General features: G+C 39.8%; 3 protein-coding genes across 3 annotated transcripts in view; 2 read left to right on the forward strand and 1 right to left on the reverse strand.

The window, feature by feature from the left end:
* Nucleotides 1-3,660, forward strand: part of LOC308105418 (N-lysine methyltransferase SMYD2-like) — a 78,176-nt gene extending 74,516 nt beyond the window's left edge. Inside the window, exons 8-12 of the mRNA XM_080456132.1 lie at nucleotides 824-934; nucleotides 1,415-1,541; nucleotides 2,324-2,498; nucleotides 2,954-3,065; nucleotides 3,338-3,660. Of these exons, the coding sequence (XP_080312258.1) occupies nucleotides 824-934; nucleotides 1,415-1,541; nucleotides 2,324-2,498; nucleotides 2,954-3,065; nucleotides 3,338-3,430 (618 nt within the window). The 3' untranslated portion in view covers nucleotides 3,431-3,660. The remainder of the gene's footprint in view (nucleotides 1-823; nucleotides 935-1,414; nucleotides 1,542-2,323; nucleotides 2,499-2,953; nucleotides 3,066-3,337) is intronic.
* The window catches only part of LOC308105423 (uncharacterized protein), a 145,412-nt gene that overhangs the window by 56,027 nt on the left and 68,735 nt on the right, over nucleotides 1-20,650 (reverse strand). The gene's annotated exons all lie outside the window — the stretch shown is intronic.
* LOC308105417 (N-lysine methyltransferase SMYD2-B-like) overlaps nucleotides 6,272-20,650 on the forward strand; it is a 78,889-nt gene continuing 64,510 nt past the window's right edge. Inside the window, exons 1-9 of the mRNA XM_080456131.1 lie at nucleotides 6,272-6,447; nucleotides 7,482-7,535; nucleotides 7,721-8,043; nucleotides 9,462-9,534; nucleotides 10,974-11,084; nucleotides 12,573-12,627; nucleotides 17,349-17,464; nucleotides 19,277-19,347; nucleotides 20,280-20,382. Of these exons, the coding sequence (XP_080312257.1) occupies nucleotides 7,862-8,043; nucleotides 9,462-9,534; nucleotides 10,974-11,084; nucleotides 12,573-12,627; nucleotides 17,349-17,464; nucleotides 19,277-19,347; nucleotides 20,280-20,382 (711 nt within the window). The 5' untranslated portion in view covers nucleotides 6,272-6,447; nucleotides 7,482-7,535; nucleotides 7,721-7,861. The remainder of the gene's footprint in view (nucleotides 6,448-7,481; nucleotides 7,536-7,720; nucleotides 8,044-9,461; nucleotides 9,535-10,973; nucleotides 11,085-12,572; nucleotides 12,628-17,348; nucleotides 17,465-19,276; nucleotides 19,348-20,279; nucleotides 20,383-20,650) is intronic.

The raw sequence follows: 20,650 nt of genomic DNA on the forward strand, positions 1-20,650 counted from the left end.
TGCTGTTGGGGACCTTTTTTGTCGATCGCCGACAAAACCCTCCTCTGGCTTTGATCGGCGACATATTGCTCGCTGTGTGTGAAAGGCTCTGCGAGAGGATCTACCTGCGATAATAGCGCTCAGCGATGCGTTCCCGAGTGTTTCTAGATATCTAGCAGGTTTGATATTTGTCTCTGTCGCCGACTGGACATCATACAGTATCATACAGTATGATACTGTATGATACAGTATGATACTGTATCATACAGTACAGGAGATCCGCGCTACAGCCAATGAGAGCACATTACAGCCACCGTGACTAGGGGAGGGTCGGTGGACCTGACCCCTGCATAGTACCGCAATATTACCGTCCAGTCCTGTATTAAGTTAAACATTATGAAACAGGATGAGAGAGTGAGCGAGCGTGCTCGAGGGGAGGGCTGTTTATTTGTGTTGTCAGAGTTTGCGAGAGAAATAAGCAACCATGAAAACAAGCCCAACAAAAGCGACTAGGCCACATGAGCACTTTAAACCTACAGTATATACAAATACATTTGATATTTGAAAATAGCCCATCTACAAGCTCACAACGTGTCGCAGCTATTGTCGGCGATGAATCTATAGTTTAAAAACCACAACGATGTATGACAGCCGATTTCAAGAAATGGACTCCTGTCCAGTAGTGTGAAATGCTTAACGATCAGATGAATCCCCGACCACTTTAAAAGTCCTACAGTGTGTACTTTCCCTTAGACACAACAACTCTTTGACCACAGAATTAGATGTGGAGGAGAAACCTGAAGTACTATTCACATGTCAGTGTTTGTTCCTGTGGCTTCCAAAGATGCTGATTGGCTACATAGACCTTATATACCCAACAGAAGACAGAAACGACCAGTTAAGAGACAAATACAACTTCACCTGTGACTGCCAGCAATGTCAAACTAAGACCAAAGTAAGTAATGAAAAACCAAGACTGAAAAAAACCTGACAAAATAGAATGACATATACAGTTCAGTTCAGAAGTTTTAACGTCCGGTGACAGAATTTGGATGTGTAAACACAGAGATAAAAACCTTAGAACAGTAAACCTGGGATTCCCTAACCTTTTCAACTCGACACCCAAAAGAGAAATCGGGTGTCTGCACGGGACCCAAATGTGCAAAAATAAATTATTATTATTTTATTAATAAAAAAAAATCAGAAAATTGTGATTATGTTTTGAAAATTTCTGAGAATCATTTCAAACATTTTTGAAATGAACAAACAAACAAACAAACAAACAAACAAACAAACAAACAAACACAATCATTACCTCAACATCACACACAAGAGCACAGCAGTATTGATAGATCATTGATAACAGAATTATCTTAGTTCACAAGCGGCTAATGTTCCTCAACTCTAACATGTCATCTTCTCTCCTTGGTCTCAGGATGAGGCCAAGCTCAAAGTGCGTGAGCGGAGTGATCCCATTGGGCCAGACGTCATCAGTGACATGGTCCGCTTCGCTAAGATGACCATTGGACGGTTTGAATTAGCCGCCAAGAGCAAGGAGAAAAATATCCTTACATAAGATGAGGTTTTCACACACACAACACCCTGTGTTTCAGGCCATGTGCCTCCTTGTGCTATTCATAGGGTTATCACGATTACAAATGTAATTGTCACTCAAACAATTGCGATCAACGATTTAATTGTGTTTTTCGCATTGAACATTGGAACAAATGAAGCCTTTTAGGCTTCGTAATCAAACATTGTACAGGGCAGATAATATGACAAATAACTGAAATATACAAATAAATTATTGACATATTTAATACTTTTATTCATGTAAAAAGAAAGCAGAAATAGCAGATCTACGAGCTTACAGCGCATTGTGACGTGTTGCAAGCTTGTAGATCTGCTATTTCTGCTTTTTTTATTTGAAAATGTGTGAACATTTTTCAAAATGGAAACGATTATGACGATTATGAAAAAAAATATTTTGATTATCTCAAATAATTTCGATTCGACGATTATGTAATAATTGTGACAGGCCTAGCTATTGATCGTATAAATAGTGCCCGGAGTCATGCTGTACCTGTTCTCGAAAAGCCCCTTTCGCACACTGATCCACATGAGACAACCTACTTGTTCGGCAAGAGCCTCTTTGCTCTGAAAATATTCTCTGAAAACCAACATAAATTTAATTAAATACATTTAAATTCAAAGTAAAGTAAATGTAAAAGCTGTTGAATCAACAAAGTATAGCATCCCACCGTTACAAGAGTCTGATTTGAGTACCTTTAACAATAGCTTTTCAGGTTCAGCCTGTGCCATTGCATCCTTAACTCTCTTGCACCCCCTAGCGAGTTGATGGATATGTGTAAACAGTCCCTGGACAAGATGGGAACCGTGTTCGATGACTCCAACGTTTACATGCTCCTCATGATGTACCAGGCCATGGGGCCGTGTATCTCCATGAGCGATTGGAAAGGTGCGATCAGCTACGGCGAGAAGATCGCACAACCTTTCAGGTAACCTACTACTACAACTGTCAGGAATGGCCTCAAATCTCAAAACCTGGAGGGAGCGAGTCATAGAGCCGGGCTATTAACCGAAAATATGTCAAAATCGATATTTAGGCCTACAGGTTAATTGAATAACCGAGAAGCTTTTTTTAAAAACATATCAAATCAACAATTTGATTAGATTTTTTATTTTTGACTAAATCGATTGTCTAATTAACCACTTAACCCTGTATTATATATACTTCAGTGTACAATGGCGGCGTACACAGAGAGAATAAATAGCCAATCTACAAGATCACACGCTTATAGATCTGCTATTTTCAGTATTATTATTTGTTTAATAATAGTTAATTAATCGTAATCTAGAAATAATCAGGATATTGATTTGAAGTCATAACCATATCGCCCAATGTGTCATATCGTTATATAATGGCTGTGCAAATCCTCCTTGTCCTGTGCAGTGAGCTGTATCCACCATACCATTTATGCCTGTTCACCCTCTACATGACGTTGGCTAAACTCTACATGGGCCTGAAAAAAAAAACATTCATGGCTGTGGGTTATCTCAAGAAGGTAATGATTTAGCACACTGTAGTCTGAAAGACTCACAGTGGGTTGATGAGCATTTTCAAATACAGTGCATCAGTTACTAGCCTATACAATACAGTTGCTACATATCAACTTACTATGTAGTCACAAATAGTTGTGAACTGAACAAAAGTGAAGAACACTACATTGTGTGTACATTTATCTAGCTGTGTGTGTGTGTGTGTGTGTGTGTGTGTGTGTGTGTGTGTGTGTGTGTGTGTGTGTGTGTGTGTGTGTGTGTGTGTGTGTTTTTACAGGCAATATCCATCGTGGAGGTGGTTTGTGGGAAGGATCATCCGTTCCTGGAAAAACTGCAAAAACTCCAGTTTAGACTTCATTTGTACACTTAGAAAGGTGCATGGGGCTTCAAACTAAAATCAATACGTGTAAAAAGGACCGCCCAAAATGATATGTTTTTGTCCGCGGACCCCCCCCCCCATCTCAAGATATATTGTTCCAAGGACCCCCGAAAGCAAAGATTTGAGTTAAAAATGTGTAAATATATTCAAATATTTGCACACATTTTCACAGTTTAAAAAAAAGAAATAGCAGATCTACAAGCTTGTAGATCTTGTGAAGAGCTTGTAGATCTTGTGAAGAGCTTGTCAAGACGGAGGAGTGTCTCTGCTTCCATCGGTGGGAAAAGCGTGTCACCGTAACCCTCCGTTCTTTAGTTATTTGCTGTTGAATTTAGCTTGTTCTCGCAAAAACGAAACACAGAACAAAAAAAAGACAAAAACAGGAAAGCAGATACAAATGTATTTTTCCAAATTCTTTAACATTAGATGGGACGGGGCTGGGTTTGTTGTGATCACATTATTTCCGGATCTACTCTTCTCCAGAAGTCATAGGATCACTCATAGGTTGGTAAACGGTGCCATCTAACGTAAACACTGAAAACGCGGTTTTGACGTGTTACACGTCATTGGCACTCTGGGCTTTGGAACAAATGGACGTGTAATCTGCAGGTAAAGTGATAAGAGTCACAGTCACAGGTGTAACGAGCCATGGCTTGCTACACCTGTGACCCTTATCACAGGTAATGATTAACACACAGGGGGAGATTATAAGTTTTTTACCGTTTTCTTTCTACAAAACGTTGCTGTGATTCATGTTACACACAATAAATGTGAAACTCATCCGGCAGCAGTTTCAGTTTGGACATTCAGTTATTTAACGTGTCAAAAACGGTTTCCCTGTGCCCAGCCGAGTGGCTAAATGTGTGTTCAAGATGGTCACTAGCACTACAACTACATGTATTTTTTCCCCAATACATTCTAGAAGTTTATCTCGCAAAATCTGTTTTTGTTACAGCAAAATAAATGTGTGAGCGTTATACATATCTTATACAGGATAAACACGTGAAATTGGAAGTGATGACACAAAGAAGTTAACCGGAACACTGCAAAATAGAAGCTGATAAACGGGTATAGTCATCCAATCTTGGATGAAATTGGCATTCCACCTTAACATTTATTTATAAGAGCTGGAGAGACAGTGGAACCCCGGTTTCACCTTAATATAAATAACATTGTTTATAACAGGTCTAGCTTTGCACACCAAAAAACGAATCAATGGAATACTTTTAACGTTCTGACATCTGTCCACTAGATGGTGTACTTTAACAACATAATCATTCTGTTCTGTGTGTGTCAGCATTTTACATGGGTTACTTTGATATGAGTTAGACTCTTAACTCATATTGCTGAGCATCTATTGCTCTAACTGTTAGAGCAATGTTTGTCAACCTTTTCAGGCCGTGACCCCCCATAATAATCATATTTGAACTGGGGACCCCCCACCCTGACAAGCACTTGGAATGTAGGAGTTGAGGCATTACATTTAGTATGACTTGGTTCGGTTCCACAGATAAATATTGTGAAAATAGCCGAACTACAAGCTCATAATGTGTCGCGTTGTGAGCTTGTAGATCGGCTATTTTCAAATTGCAAAAGCATTATACAATAGGTCTGAAGTGGTTTTGTAATAATAATCAAGAAGAAATTAAAGTTTTCAAATAATTATAGTGGAGTAAAAGTACAGTATTTGCATTTGAGATGTAATGGAGTAGAATTATTGAAAATTAGAAGTACTCCAGTAAAGTAAAAATACCTCAAAATTGTACTTAAGTACGGTACTTGAGTAAATCTACTTGAGTAAATTAACTATTTCATTGACTCATTGTATAGTATATGTTAACAGATCATCGTGTAGCTGTCTCTTGTGGACTTGCTGTACCTTTTAGCTGTCAAGAACCGTTCAAATAGAATCACTTTTTCTATATTAATTTACGTAGTTAAATTGGTCAGGGATCTCATCAACAACAACCTACTGTACACTGCTCATTATTTGTTGGTCGATTTATTTCACTGCAATCTGGGAACACATTCCTCATTGTAAATGGAGAGGGACACGTCAAATATGGCTGGTATAGTTCATTGTCCACATGTTGACAAAAACATACATTACTTAATTTCACAACTGATACCAACTTTTTGTTATGCTTTATTGCTAGAAGTTAGAACACATCTAATTTTCAAATTCTCTTGTGACACAGTCACAGAGATCTGGTGAAATGATTACTGTTCGCTTTGTCTCTTGTCATCACTGCCAGTGTGAAGAGATGAGCAGCTGTTTCCTTCCATGGACTCAGGTTCAGAATAACACAACAAAAGTCCCTTGGACAAAAGAGAGCAAAATGACAAATAAAGTGATTTAATGTCAAACCCAGATGCAGAGAGAGAGAGAGAAGACAGACAAACTGACAGAGTGACAGCAGATCAAACTGCCTTCTTCTGAATGGGATGAATATTCATTTGATATTCGACAAGAAATCATACATAACAGTACAAACAATGTGGAAGCATTTGACCATATCTATCAATTCAGTCTCATTCTACTTCCAATTAATATTCCAGACCAGTATAGTTGACATTATAACTACATTCATAATCACCTACCTGCCAAATACCATGGGGTTGGGGGTGTGGTCATCTTGTAATGTGAGACATTAAATTCTCCATGGTGAAAAAACGATTGAATGTACTGCTCCTTTAAGAAGACAGGACACGAGGGGGGGGGGGTGCTGTTGTTGCGGAAGAGAAGCCGGGAGAAACAAAACAGTGAGACACTCGATAAGTTTCATTGCCTTGCGTACCAAGAAATGTGTTAAGTTTCGTTTCTTGATGTTTGAGTTTCGCATTGAGGAAATGGTGAAAGGATACTGAGTTGGGATTTGCCCAGACAACAACAACAAAAAAACACAGTAGACCTATAAAACAACAGATACACAGTAACAGTGATCATTGACAGAGAGTGATCTGATGTGACTGCAACCTGACTGTTCTCTCATAAAACCACGACTGAGGTAATGTTTTATTTGATCGAATAATTGTTATTTATGATTATCTTTGTCATCAAGTTCAACGTAAAGGGCAGAATTAGCCCTTTACGTTGCCAAATTGTCAAATAATATACGAGGCAAACATTTTGAAAATAGCCGATCTACAAACTCACAACATTGCTCGCATTGTGAGGCGTTGTGAGCTTGTAGAGCTGCTATTTTCACAATATTTATCTGTGGAACTGAGTCAAACAAAATGTAATGCCTACCATTCCAAGTGCTTGTCAGGGTGGGGGGTCCCAGTTCAAATATGATTATTGTCAAAGATATTTGAACATGTAAACATGAACTAATGTGATATAATATGTTTGCATTTGCAAAATGAAAAATGGAAAAATTGCTCATCGCATTGTGCCGCGTTGTGAGCTAGTAGATCTGCTATTTTTTTTAAGTGGTTGTTTTGCTGCTATATTAACATATTTAGCTGGGGACGCTGGTGTATTGTGTTTAGATGTTCTGAATGTGCGTAGGCTAAGGATCTTGGCAACCTCTCTCTGTCTCTCCGCCCAGCTTAGCCCTGGTTCAGAGCGTTAGTGGCTTCGCTCTAACGCCCTGGAAGACCCCTCGCTCTACGCATGTACAAGGAATTCCACTGCCCTGCCAGCGCTCAAGAGTAGTGAAAATAAACTAAACCATTTCGCTACTCACCGAAGCAAAGGCTGTTTTGTGTTGTTGAAAGTCTATTCTCCGCACTGGGGAGCCTCTCAGCACCCCACCTACTCTGTAAAATACACTTTGTGGGCAGAAAATAAAATATGTCAGCGAGACGGAAATAAATTGTATTTACTCCACAGTGCCCTCTACAGATCTGGAGGATTTGAACTTACCATTAACCAAAATCTGTAGAGGGCACTGTGGAGTAAATAAAAATAATTTCCAGGGCGTTAGAGCGAAGCCACTAACGCTCTGAACCAGGGCTACGCCCAGCTCAACTTTAAACAGGAAATAGAAACCATTGTATTAATCAGTAATCTTGTATCTGACACTGTGTGATACAGATCAACTACGAAGTCAACAATTGGACCTTGGACAGACATCAGGCTTAATGACAGGTGAGGAATTAAACACATGTTTGATAGTGTTACAGTGTAGCCTACAATAGAACTGTATGACTGTACATTATAATAGTATAAGATGATGCTGATGAAATATTTTGTAATATCTTCATTAAATACAAATGTAGCTTATTGGAAGCAGTTTGTGAAGTGAATTAATATCAGTTTTTGTTTTGGTTCAGAACGGGCCATTAGGGGATGACGATACGCATAGTAAACAGGACCTGTGGTGACGTGACAGACCTTAAAGGGGGGACACCACCACAATCTATCTTTGCTTACCTTGTGGAATAAAGTCACTTCGACGAGGCACTCGGAAGACCATGGAACCAACAATGAAGAAACAAATCGAGGGAATCGAGATGTTCGACAGTCCTACTAAAGGACGAGGTCTTCGGGTGACCAAACCGTTCAAAGTTGGAGAACTTATCTTCTCCTCCCCGGCGTACTCATACATCCTCAAAGTTGAACAGAGGGGAAAGTACTGTGATTGCTGCTTTGCTAAGTATGTATTTATGTGGCACGCATGCATATTCTAACTTGTTATTTCCTTTCTGTGTGCATTAACAGGCCTGTGTTGTAGGCTACGCATAGAGTACCGAAGTCCTGACGTCACTCGGTGTGTGTGTGTGTGTGTGTGTGTGTGTGTGTGTGTGTGTGTGTGTGTGTGTGTGTGTGTGTGTGTGTGTGTGTGTGTGTGTGTGTGTGTGTGTGTGTGTGTGTGTGTGTGTGTGTGTGTGATATACAGGGGTTGGCTTGTTAGCATTTATGCAAATGTTAAACACCTGTCCCTATAAGAAGGCTTTTGATATCACAAAAACATAAAATAAGCAGAATTTTGTGACATTTTAAACTTGGGATACCAGGTTTTTGATTGATTGAATACTTTATTAGTCAAAAATGTTAACACAAAACAGTCATGGGGACTTGTTTCCATTGTGGTCCTATGTATGTAAATGTAGGTGAAATTAACAATTTAGTAGAATGGGAAACTATAATAATCTTGAACAATAGTAGAACCTACTCTAGCAATAATATAGACTCCCAGGAATAGCTGAGAGCTACATTTTCAAACTGTCATTGGCAGCAGTAAGATACTTTTGTGATATGGTTTAAATGATTGATGAGATGTGTTCCTCTATAGAAGATTTCTATTAATTTCATTCAGTCATTACTTAGGGCACGGTGGCACAGTCGGTAGCACTGTCGCCTCACAGCAAGAAGGTCCTGGGTTCGATTCCCATAACTTCCACATTTTGGACAGGCAACAAACTGATCCGTTTAAGACTGCTCCGGGGTTTGGCTTGACTCTGCACAAAGCACTGTGGAAGCAACCCACCTCAAAGCTGCGTTTAGACGCTGTTCTGTTGTCCCTATATACTGCAACTTGCTATAAAGTGCTGCTGATATGCACTGTTTGGGATGATTGAATTGACGTTGGGCTGTTGTGTTTGGTGGAGCAGACAGCTGGTCTACCATAAGCTCAGCTCTATTAATACTAGTACTACAGAAGGATTCAAAGTCTGTGGACTGTGTTGTTTACAATGGGAGGAACTCCTGCAAACAACTGCTTATGCTATTTCTCTGTTCTGAGGGGATAATCTACCCCAAGACAGATTTCACATCATTCTTGTGTTTTTGGTATGAATAATGTGTATTCATATTATATTTTATTTTATTATTATTGTTATTATTATTATGTATTTATTTTTCTTTCACAAATTTCTTTATGTTGCGTTGAAAGTTAATCTGGTGCACTGGAGTACCTAAGCACAATGCTATCTAGGTGTGCATGTGTGCCTGCGTGTGTGCTTGCTTGTGTGTGTGACTGTGTGTAAACAATCAATATATCCATCCAAGAGGATGTAAACACATATGTTGTAACATGCTGCTCATTAAAACATAATGTTCGTTCATTCATAGGAAACCTGAAGAAGAAGACTTGAAGAAATGTGTAAAGTGCAAGAAAGCCTTCTATTGCAATGTCAACTGCCAGGTAGGAAACGAGTGGATGAGGAGGAGGAGGAAGGGGGTTAATGACTGCAGGAATTTGTATTTATTTATTTATTTACCAGGGACAGTGCACATTAATCAACATGTCAGTTTTCACGTCGACGTAAATGAGCCAGAGTTATTAGTTAATTTTCATCTGAAGTTGCTCACATTATTCCTTGTCCATCTGATTGTTAATTTGTTCTTAGTTACTTTTTTTGATTGATTTATTGATTAAAAACTGTATTACTAGTCAGAAATGTAAACAGCTGTGCATGGTACAGTAAGACATTAGGCTAAAAGGATAACACAAAAAAGTCCTTGTATGGCTTTGTTTCATATCTGATAAAGAACACTTCTGATTGAGTGTAAAACAGTAACATAGAATGGAATGTGATTGATCACACATGGAAGTTCACCTTTGGTTTCACTGTGGATCAATAAGAAACAAAACCCAGATTTTTGGGTCCGATGCTGATCTCAATTTCAGAGCGTCCTAGACCACCGATAACATTTATGAAATTTTTCTAATCATTAAAAAAAAAGTTTGTATTTGAGAACATTTAGCTTATAAGCTAAGAAATAAATATAAATACACACAAATAACTGTTTGACAAGATAGGTTTAACCCATTAAGACCTGAGGCCGATTAAAACATTTTTTTTCTAAATCCTAACGCTTAAAAAAATATTTGTATTCAAAGATTTGCACAATTTTCCAAAAATAGCAGATCTACAAGCTCACTGCACTGCCACACTATGAGCTTGTATATCTGCTGTTTTTGAATAGCCAAAGAAATCTAAAAATGACACGGATGCGTTCCCGGTCTCAATGGGTTAAATTAAGTAAACTTCAATTATGAAAAGAAAAATTCATTTGAATTATACAATTAACAAGGAAACAAGTCAATATACACACATGAACTGAATGTCATTTTATTTAACCACTCAGGCTAAGGCCTAATAGTGGCTATGACCACAGTAGACATGCAAAGATCTGATTCAGGTGGAGAAGAGATTCAGTGGGTTAATTAAAAATAATAGCTTTGTGTGACATGAAGATCTGAGAAGAGGGTAAGGAAGGACACAGGTCAGTCAAGGACAGGACTAGTGTATACTGAGAGCTTAGCATTGTGTTGAGTGGCATTACTGGCATAGCACTGTACTGTACATAGCATAGCTTAGAGGCCCTATAGACCAACTGTTAAGCAGTATTTGTGGGCGAGTTTAATTTTGGCGTTACTGTGTGCCAGGCAACATGCATTGCTTGTAGGGTTAATTTCGTGTGTGTGTGTGTGTGTGTGTGTGTGTGTGTGTGTGTGTGTGTGTGTGTGTGTGTGTGTGTGTGTGTGTGTGTGTGTGTGTGTGTGTGTGTGTGTGTGTGTGTGTGTGTGTGTGTGTGTGTGTGTGTGTGTGTGTGTGTGTGTGTGTGTGTGTGTGTCAGAAAGGGGACTGGAATATGCACAAGCTGGAGTGCTCAGCAATGCTTAAGTATGGTCCGAAATGGTGTCCATCAGATAGAGTCCGCCTGGTGGCCAGGATCCTTGCCACAAAGGTGAGTGTGTGGTCTTTCTTGATTTTTTTCCCCCAACACTTCCTATTTATGAAATACGAGTTGTTGAGTATATTGTAGTCTCGCGAGCCAGACTGTTGCCAGACACTCCCCCGCTAACACCCAAAAAGTCAGGAAAACATCATACAGGAACAGGTTCAACATGACGAGAAAGTCTAGGGTATACCAAGAATGGAAAAGGATACTTGAGTGTCAAAACAGATAATTATGTACATGATGAGTGATTAATGAAGGGCATGACAGGATTGAAAGGAATGGAGTGTCACAATAGTTTGATGCAAAGGTGCCTAATTCTGATCAGAGGTGAGGAGGAGGAGGTCTGATGGTGAGGCTGTGGATCCATGGATTATGATTGTGGAGTGTTATTGTAGTTATTGTTATTATTGAATTGAAACTTCGAATTTGGTACCACCCACCCATAAATCAAACATGGGCAAATTCTCCTTCTACAGCACTGCCACCCAGGATTGGAATAGTCTAACTCCATCCCTCAAAAAATGCAGTTCGCTGGGCTCATTTAAAAGAGCCTTAAAAAAAAATCACCTTTCAGGAGGCCAAAAGAGGAGGGTAGTACCATTTTCCCGTTAGACAGCAGACCCTCCCCCCCCCTGTTCTTGTACATATTTTTTTCCCCTCTTTTTTATTTATTTTTTGTTGTATATAGTGTTATTATTATTATCTTTTTGCTGTTTATTTTGTAATGATATTTGAACTGTGGTGCCACTATATATGCCTATGAATTGAATACCAAGGCCCTCATTGGAAACAAGTCCGCAAGGACTTTTATGAACGGACCAAAGTATTTTAAATGTAACTGTGCTGTTTTAAATTTTTGCCTAATAAAATATTCAATCAATTCAATCAATCAATCCCACAAAGGATTTAATGCACATGTTGAAATTTTCAGGGAATTAAGGCAGCTATTCGCAAACATAACTTTTAGCTGTCTTGTTGTCCTCACCTGATGCAAGCATGTACGGTACAATACCACAAATATCCTGCAACATATCAATGAGCATGTCATCCCGACACTTTATGAGTCACCAAAATTATTCAAACACATACAAAATTAATAAATAAAAAAGTGCCACGGACTTGGACATAGACAAGTCTAGCCGGACATGTTTGTCCATGTACGGACATGTTGATGACCCCTGTCTGAGTGGAAGTTCATGATAGCACAACATCATAAATGTATTTTGGCCTTAAACCATTCAGTGCTTTATAAACCATCAGTAGCAGCATTTTGAAATCAGTTATTTGACAATTCTTCTTAATATTATCACTTAAGGACATGAATGATATGTGATGGGTATAAGTACCTTATGATGAACTATCTGTAATTATTGAAATGATTTGTACTAACCGCTTTATATTGAAGAACCTTTCTGCATTATTTGTTTAAATAAAGATTAAGAAGTGTAGAATTTTTGCCAATGCTTAATTTCTTGCAAATGCTTCTTTCTACAGAAGGCACAGAAAGAAAGATCTGCATCTGAGAAGCTTATACTGATGGAAGAATTACGTAAGGGATCACTCAACATAAACACGCACACACATGCACACACATGGGTACATTCGCCATACAATCTGTGTTAATTTATTGTAATTCATTTGTAACTAAGAGAGAGGAAAGATGTAGCCAAATGCAGGCATGCAATGCTCATTTGGTATGTTCTTGCACTCTATTTCAATGACGTGACGCGCACGTCGCTTAACACCTACACTGCAAGGCACACAATGGACAATTGATATGCATCTAGGCTTATTCCTATGTTAATTCGCTAGGTGTGAGTCGGGAGCCTTTGAAAACTTTGTTGAGGTGTGAATTTAAAGTAGTTTTAAATCTATGCGTGTGCCTGCGTGTGCTCCTGGTCAAATAGGTTCCGGCACGGCGTGCAAGGCCGTCCAGTGAGCATTGCACCCCTGGTCAAATGGACCCTTACTGGTCCATTCGGTTCCATTCATACACTCTCAAGAGTTGAATTAACAGGGAAACAAATGGATTTTACCGCTTCAAGGAGGGGTGGGCAATTTTCCAAGGCTGCTGTGACCATTCAGTGCCAGACAGTGAAAACCACCATTGCTTTTACGTCTTATAGAGAGTACGCACGTGCATCACTTTTCCACTGGGACACGCCCCCCTCTTCTATAATGAGTGGTAAAACATTGAGCAGCATAGACCATATTCACACGGCGGCCATGTTTCTATGAAGTCAATGAAAGTAGCCACCCCGGGTGGCGGCACTTTCAATGTTAAATTCCAATATGGCCACCGTGTGAATATGGTCTATGGAGCGTTGGAGTTTGGTAGCGCTCGTTGGAAATCACGGTCCTGCGTACCACCTGTTTGTAAATTGCACATAATGCAGGAGGCAGCAGGACGTTGCGTTATTGAAAACGAGCGCTTCCAAACTCTGACACTTAAATTATCACCTGCACAGAATGTATTGACAGAAAGTAGCTCATAACATGTCTACGGTGGATTTTTATGAAACTAAAACTTTGCAGATAGAAAGAGGATTATTCAAGCTTTCCGTACAGCTGCCATGTTGGCAGTTTTGGGAAGTAACGGATTACATGTAACGCCGTTACGTAATCAGAGTAAATAAAAATGGTAACGGTAACGTCTTACAGTACATTTTAAAATGTGTACCGGTAATCTGGATTACAGTAACGGGGGTTACAGGCCGGTTACATTCGCTCCTTCCCCTCATCAATTTTACAAACAAGTGATAAATTATTATAACACCAAACAACCACCCGCAAGAGCGCACACTCCGCACAGACTGCAATGGATGCGTGGAGACGGCCAGGACGCACAGCGCACCTCTGTCAATATGGTAGGCTAATGGTAGACACAAGTTCTCTGGTTGAGATTCAACATCAAGTGAAACGCTGCACATAACCACTGGTAGGTTTGATTTCAAGCCTATATTCCAGTTTATAATGCGTGGAAGCCAAGCAACACTTTTGACAGAGAGAGGGGGGAGAGAGAGAGCATGAGATAGAGAGAGAGAAACCCCGACGTTGGATCAACAGCAATACAAAGTAATAACTGCAAACAGATTCAAAGTTTAGGCTATCAATATCATACAAAAGTATAGAGAAGCTGTGATCTCACCGCTCTGATGGACAATAAATAAATAATGCTTTTGCAATCAACATCCATGTTCTCTTCGTGTGTCAACTTTGATTCAAATGGGAAGTTTATTTCAGCAGATAGAATGTAGTTTGTTAATTGCCTTCACCTGCTGTGCTGCTGCGCAACACGGCAGATCTCCGCCAGGCCAGGTGGCCCTACCCAGGCCCATGAAATTCATAGGCAGTCATAGTAGCCAATTATAATAAAATCTGCTCAAACTGACTCATACACTGATACAGAACCATATATAGGCTAAATATTGTCACTGTCGGTTGGGAAAACTGTTCCTTTTATTTTAAAATAATTTCAAATGGTGGAAAAAGCCAATCTACAAGCTATAATTATTAACAATTAGTGGACAAATACAAAAAATAGGGGAAAATACATAAAATCTCTAATGTGATTAATGTGACCCCTACAGTCAGTGAAGTCCAGGGCTGAATGTGACAAATATTGAGACCAATAGGCTATAACCTAATACATCATTTTATGAAATAAATGGGTTGTATTTCACAGACAGTTACACTATTCTTGTAATATATTCAAATTAAATCATCCTTAACCTTCAAGTTAAATTCATTATTTCCATGGACTTAAAAATCATCGTTTTATTTGATGGCCTTCTTGCCCTGGCAATTGGCCTTTGTGCCCTCAAAAAATTGACAAAACCAAAGGCCAAGTGGCCTTGCCACTAAAATGACGAAATTCCAGGCCTGCTGTCAATGGTAAAACGTGTTTTATCTAATTAAATAGAGTTTTGCTTAAAAGTAATCCAAAAGTAACTGAAAGTAACTAGTAGTTACTTTTTAATAATAAGTAATCGGATTACGTTACTGACTACAATTTTTAGCAAGTAATCTGTAACTGTAGGGGATTCCTTTTTAAAAGTAACCCTCCCAACCCTGCATGTTGGTGAGTTTAACGTTGTTTAATACAATCAGATCGGACCTTTCTGTTTGGATGTATGGGCTGTCAAGGCCAGAAAGTTGTTTTTTTGCCCCTCAGTAGGCATTTCCGCATAACTTCCGGGTACGATGATGTCATGCGCATAGCCTCTGTTAAGGGCAATTCACACAGAGCACTATAACTGTAACTACATGTATACAAATATAGTTTACATTGTTTTAAAGTCAAGTGGATGGCAGAGTTCACACCTACTATAAAAAGAAATACAATGGTTAACGATATAGTTATAGTTATCTTTATAGTTATAGTGCTCAGTGTGAATGGCACTTTAGGCTGCCAATTAGAATAATACAAGCATAGAATAAGTCAATAATTTAATAATGAAACCTAACAAAGAACGAGTCAATAATATAATATGAATAATAAAGGTAAGATACATTCTGACTACCTGATATACTATATTTAATAAATACCCTTTGTTTTGCGGTTTTCAAATTTTTCACAGAATCAAATGTTTTATGGTCATGAATCACCAGGAACCTGGATGGCTTGGTTCCAGGTAAAGGTCTTCACGGGTAAAATATAAAGACCCGTACCCAAATGGACCCGTGAAAAACTTACCCGGAACCAAATGGACCCGGCCCATAGTCAAATATGAAGGACCGATACCCGAATAGACCCGCGAAAATATTACCAGGAACCGAATGGACCCGGGCCATTGTTAGAAATCTGAGTTCCGGACCCGATCATTACCGAGAGCTGTCGGACCCCGACCCGTATAGAACCGTGACATACAAGAACCGAACCCGTACATAACCCGAGACCCCGAAATACCCGAACGCAAAATTTTTGCTAACGTCATAACTAGTTGTAGTTGTCCAGCGTTAAATAAGACTTGTTTCATACTTTCTTACCTAAATGTATAGCCTCCATGGTTGTGATGTATAATCCCAGTCAATGCTCATTGGATAGTTTATAAATACAAAATAAATCCACGTTCTAGATGTGTGTAATCCTTCTTCATTGCCAACTATAATCCATGTTAATTTCTAATGTTAAACAACATTTAATGTTGTTTAACATTATAATTGGCTTTGGAGTTTCCATTGTGCTTTGCGGAGCATACCGGGTAACAACACGCTATCAACTCTACTGTTTTACCATTTTGAACCATTAACCAAAGCATTGCGTTAATCGACAATATTTGATATAACTGGCGTATAGAAATGAGTGGGTCACATGTGAAAGGATCGGCGATGTGACATCACTGACGAATCCTTGCTATCTTTAAACCAACTTCGAACATGGCGTAGCGTCCGTGCTACTTCCTTGTTGCATAGTGACATCACTGTCGAATCCTTGATGTCGAATTCTTTGCTTGTGGTAGTGAAACACTAAACAGGATTATTATTTCATGTCAACATTCAAGTACAACTATCAGAAGATGTAACTCAGGTAAAGTAATGCGCCACTCTGCAAGTTTAACTAAAGTTTTCCACCTGTCCAAAGTTGTTCCTAATACAGACAGAGCCATCGGTCAAGTCGATCATCAAGGCTAATGCAGACATAAAGATTTTTAAATCATCCTATCCTTGTTAATATATCGCCATTTAGGTCAATGGTATAACATTATGTAGTGATATAATATAAATAGCAGCCAGTCATTGACTGCGTCACTGCCAGTCTGTCTTCTGACTCTGAGCGACCCCCCTCCCTCCCTCCCTCCCTCCGTCCACTCGAGTATTAGTGGAACCGTCCATTTCACAGTCTGAGCCCGAGAACCCCCGCTCGCCGGGTCCACTCGAGTATTAGTGGAACCGTCCATTTCACATTCTGAGCCCCGAGACCAGAGACAAACTGAAACGGTTCATTCCGACCCGGACCCGGAGTCACTTCTTGTGAATGGACCCGGACCCGGGTCGGAACCCGGGTATTTCGGGTTTCTTTCTAGGGTTTCTTTCTAGTTCCAGGCTTAAAATAATTTATATAAATATTTTCGGAAAGACTTATGGGGTTTTGATTTGTGGCACCACAAAATGGCCGCCACTGCCATGCCATATAGGGTTAAAGTGGGTAATACAGTGGAGCAGTGCATTAGTGTAACCTGTCTATTCTGTATTTATATTCTTTGCACACAATCTTTACACTTTCAGTTCATTAACACTGTGTATTTTACTGTGTATTTTGAAAACCAGATGTGGGCGACGAGAGGAAATCGATTTACGAGGCTGACATTGCCGGCCTGCATAAATTCTATTCCAAACACCTGGACTTCCCTGATCACCATGACCTGCTTTCACTCTTCTCCCAGGTAGCCACTGTGAAAACACACACACACACACACACACCCCCACACACACACACACACACACACACACACACACACACTGCCAGTGTGAACTCAACAAGATCTGCATCTGGCTCTCCGACAACAAACTATCATTACACCTGGGTAAAACTGAATCCATCCTCTTTGGGTCCAGTCCTAACCTTAGCAAGGCTGAGAGCTTCACGATCAAAGTGGGTGATGATGTTATCACAAGAAAGGAGGAAATTACCTACCTGGGTTCCATCTTGGAGGCAAACCTCTCCGGTAACAAAAACGCTGAAAGAGTGATCAAAAAGGTTAACCAAAGAAACCGCTTTTTGCATAGGATTGGACGTCTAGTCAGTAAGAATACTCTGAAGATTCTTGCAGGGGCCCTCATACAAGGTTATTATGATTATGCATGCACTTCATGGTATCGCAACACCTCCAAGGCCTTAAAAACAAGGCTCCAAACATCCCAAAACAAACTAGTGAGGCTACTTCTTGGCCTCAATCACAAAACCCATCTAACCCCTGCTCATTTTGCTAGGATTGGATGGCTTAGGGTTGAGGACAGAGTACAGCAACTTGCTATGGGCCTGGTCTTCAAGATACACCACAACATTGGGATCCCCCTGTATTTGTCTAAATACTTCCTAAATGTTAATGAAGTCCTCGATCATAACACCAGAGGCAGCTCCACAAATCATGTTCAACCCAGATTTGGCTCAACAAAGGGAATGAACTCGTTCTCATGCTATTCATCAAAAATGTGGAATGCCCTACCAAAAGGAGTAAAGGAGTGTAAAACCCTACTCACTTTCAAAACTGCCCTAAAGATACACCTTCAGGAGGCTGCAATTCGAAAATGGCCCCTGTCTAAGTCTTAACCTACCCCCCCCCCCCACCTTCAGGAGGCTGCAATTCGAAAATGGCCCCTGTCTAAGTCTTAACCTAGCCCCCTACCCCCCCCCCCATTTATTTTTCTTCTCTTGTACATTTTTCTTTGCTCTTCATACCAGTAACCTGTAAGCTGATTGTACGACATTCTGTATAGTTTTTGTGTATATGTCGTCATGATTTGTGTGCATGGGGATCTCATCTTAAACAAGCTCAGTGCTTAATGAGTCTCCCAGTTTAGTAGCGTATTGTATTGTGAATTTGTACTTCCATGTACTGATGTTCTCATGTCTTACTAAATAAAGTACATCAATCAATCAAAACACACACACACACACACACACACACACACACACACACACACACACACACACACACACACAGTTGTTGTCCAGCGGAAACCTTGTATGTCGAAAACTGTTACTTTACAGGAAATGGGGGGGGGAAATAACCTGTGTTCCAGTGAATACAATGTAGTCATACTTCAGTCACAAGCTCTTAATACTGTCCATTGGTTCAAAGTTTATTAAACCCATGGACAGTTGAAACCCACTTTCAACCTGGCATGTAAAATCAATAGCTGATCTACAAGCTCACATCACAATGTACATCACTGTGAGCTACAAAGAAAAAATAAATATGGAGATACAAGGTTTCTGCCAGACAGTAACAATATACTGACCCCCCCCCCCTTTACTGTCTGCTACTTTGATACAGAATAGTATTAGTACACACTGACCACTTTATCACCTGTCCAGCACTCATGGATTCTGAAACAATCTGCCGACCATTTCTCAACTAACTCACAGCAGATCATTAAAAATGAGAGGAAGAAGAAAATAACGACCAAATTGTTTTCCAACAGGTGTGAATACATTAGCAGGATTAGTAATGATTTCTCTCTCTGTGCTACAGGTTCGCTGTAATAGCTCCGATTTGCATGATGAGGAATTGGAACCTCATATCGGTCGTGTTGTCTACGCTGAGTAAGAACGCACACACGCACACACACACACGCACACATACAGAGTTAAACCCTCATCAATGTAACACTTAAACCCTACTTATCATGTCAGTAAACCATAAAAAAAAGCTACAGTACTGCAATAATATGTGGTTGTCACAAAATGCCAGACTGCCAGAGTTTTTCAGAAAAGTGTCAGCCCACTGCCAGCGAACCGAGTGATTTTGACTAACCTTTGAAAAATATTTTCCATGATCGCCGTCCTCACGGTGATCCCCTCATTACACGCACAGGGGTCTCGTGCAATCGGTTTTATTATATGATTCTGTTATTTTTTACTAGTGTAGTACGTTTAGGGTCTATGTGTTTTGCAACCACATGTTACCACTGAAATTAAAGAATGGTGTGCAGTTTTCTATAGCCATTAGGAACATGTTGGTTCTCAGCACACACTTTCAAATTGGGGATATTAATAGGCCTTATTTTAAAATTATTATATTTGTGTATGAAATCTTGCATTAAAAGGCCATTTAAGCATAATGGACATTTTGAAGAAGTAAAATCACCATTCCAATCAATTCCCCATACTTGAATTGTGCAGAGAAGTGGGTTCATATATGAACACCATTGAAAGTTCTTCATATATTTGTTGTAACAATTTGCCAATGTGACAATATAGGGGTCCACATATTCAACGCATGATAACTGCACTAAGCTACTAGTCTGCAATGGTTATCATGCCAAACTGTGAAATAGAGATGTATACAGCTAGTCAAAAAATCAAACTTAGATTTTCCCACCCATTTGATAATCACAGCTCAATTTTGGGGCTCTGGCTCATGGACTAACTCTCTCTCTCTCTCTCTCTCTCTCTCTCTCTCTTTCTCTTTCTCTTTCTCTTTTTCTCTTCTCTTCCTGTTTACCTTCTCTCCCCATCACCCTCTCTCCCCTCAGTTTTTCCCTCATAAACCACAGCTGTGTACCCAGTGTGGCTGTCACGTACAAGGGAACGACAGCAGAAATACGGGCAATACAGGATATGAAGCCTGGTGATGAGGTGAGGAGAAGAGACAGCTGCACAGGGATGTATTTGTGTGTATGGGGGACACGGTATGTGTTACAAGGGGGTAGGGCAGTGGTTTTCAACCTTTTTCATGTCAAGGTCCATAATTTATTCGGCATTTGAGCTCTCAGACCACCGTTTGATGAGATGATTTAGACTCTCAAACCCAAGCCTTAGAATATGTTGTTATCGTTGGATATGATTTTGTCCACAATTCCGTCCATGCTGCATGTTGGTACCATAGGAGAGATAACAGGCAAAA

This window comes from Gymnoscopelus braueri (assembly GCF_963280865.1).
Source record: "Gymnoscopelus braueri genome assembly, chromosome: 17".
NCBI classification, from domain to species: domain Eukaryota; kingdom Metazoa; phylum Chordata; class Actinopteri; order Myctophiformes; family Myctophidae; genus Gymnoscopelus; species Gymnoscopelus braueri.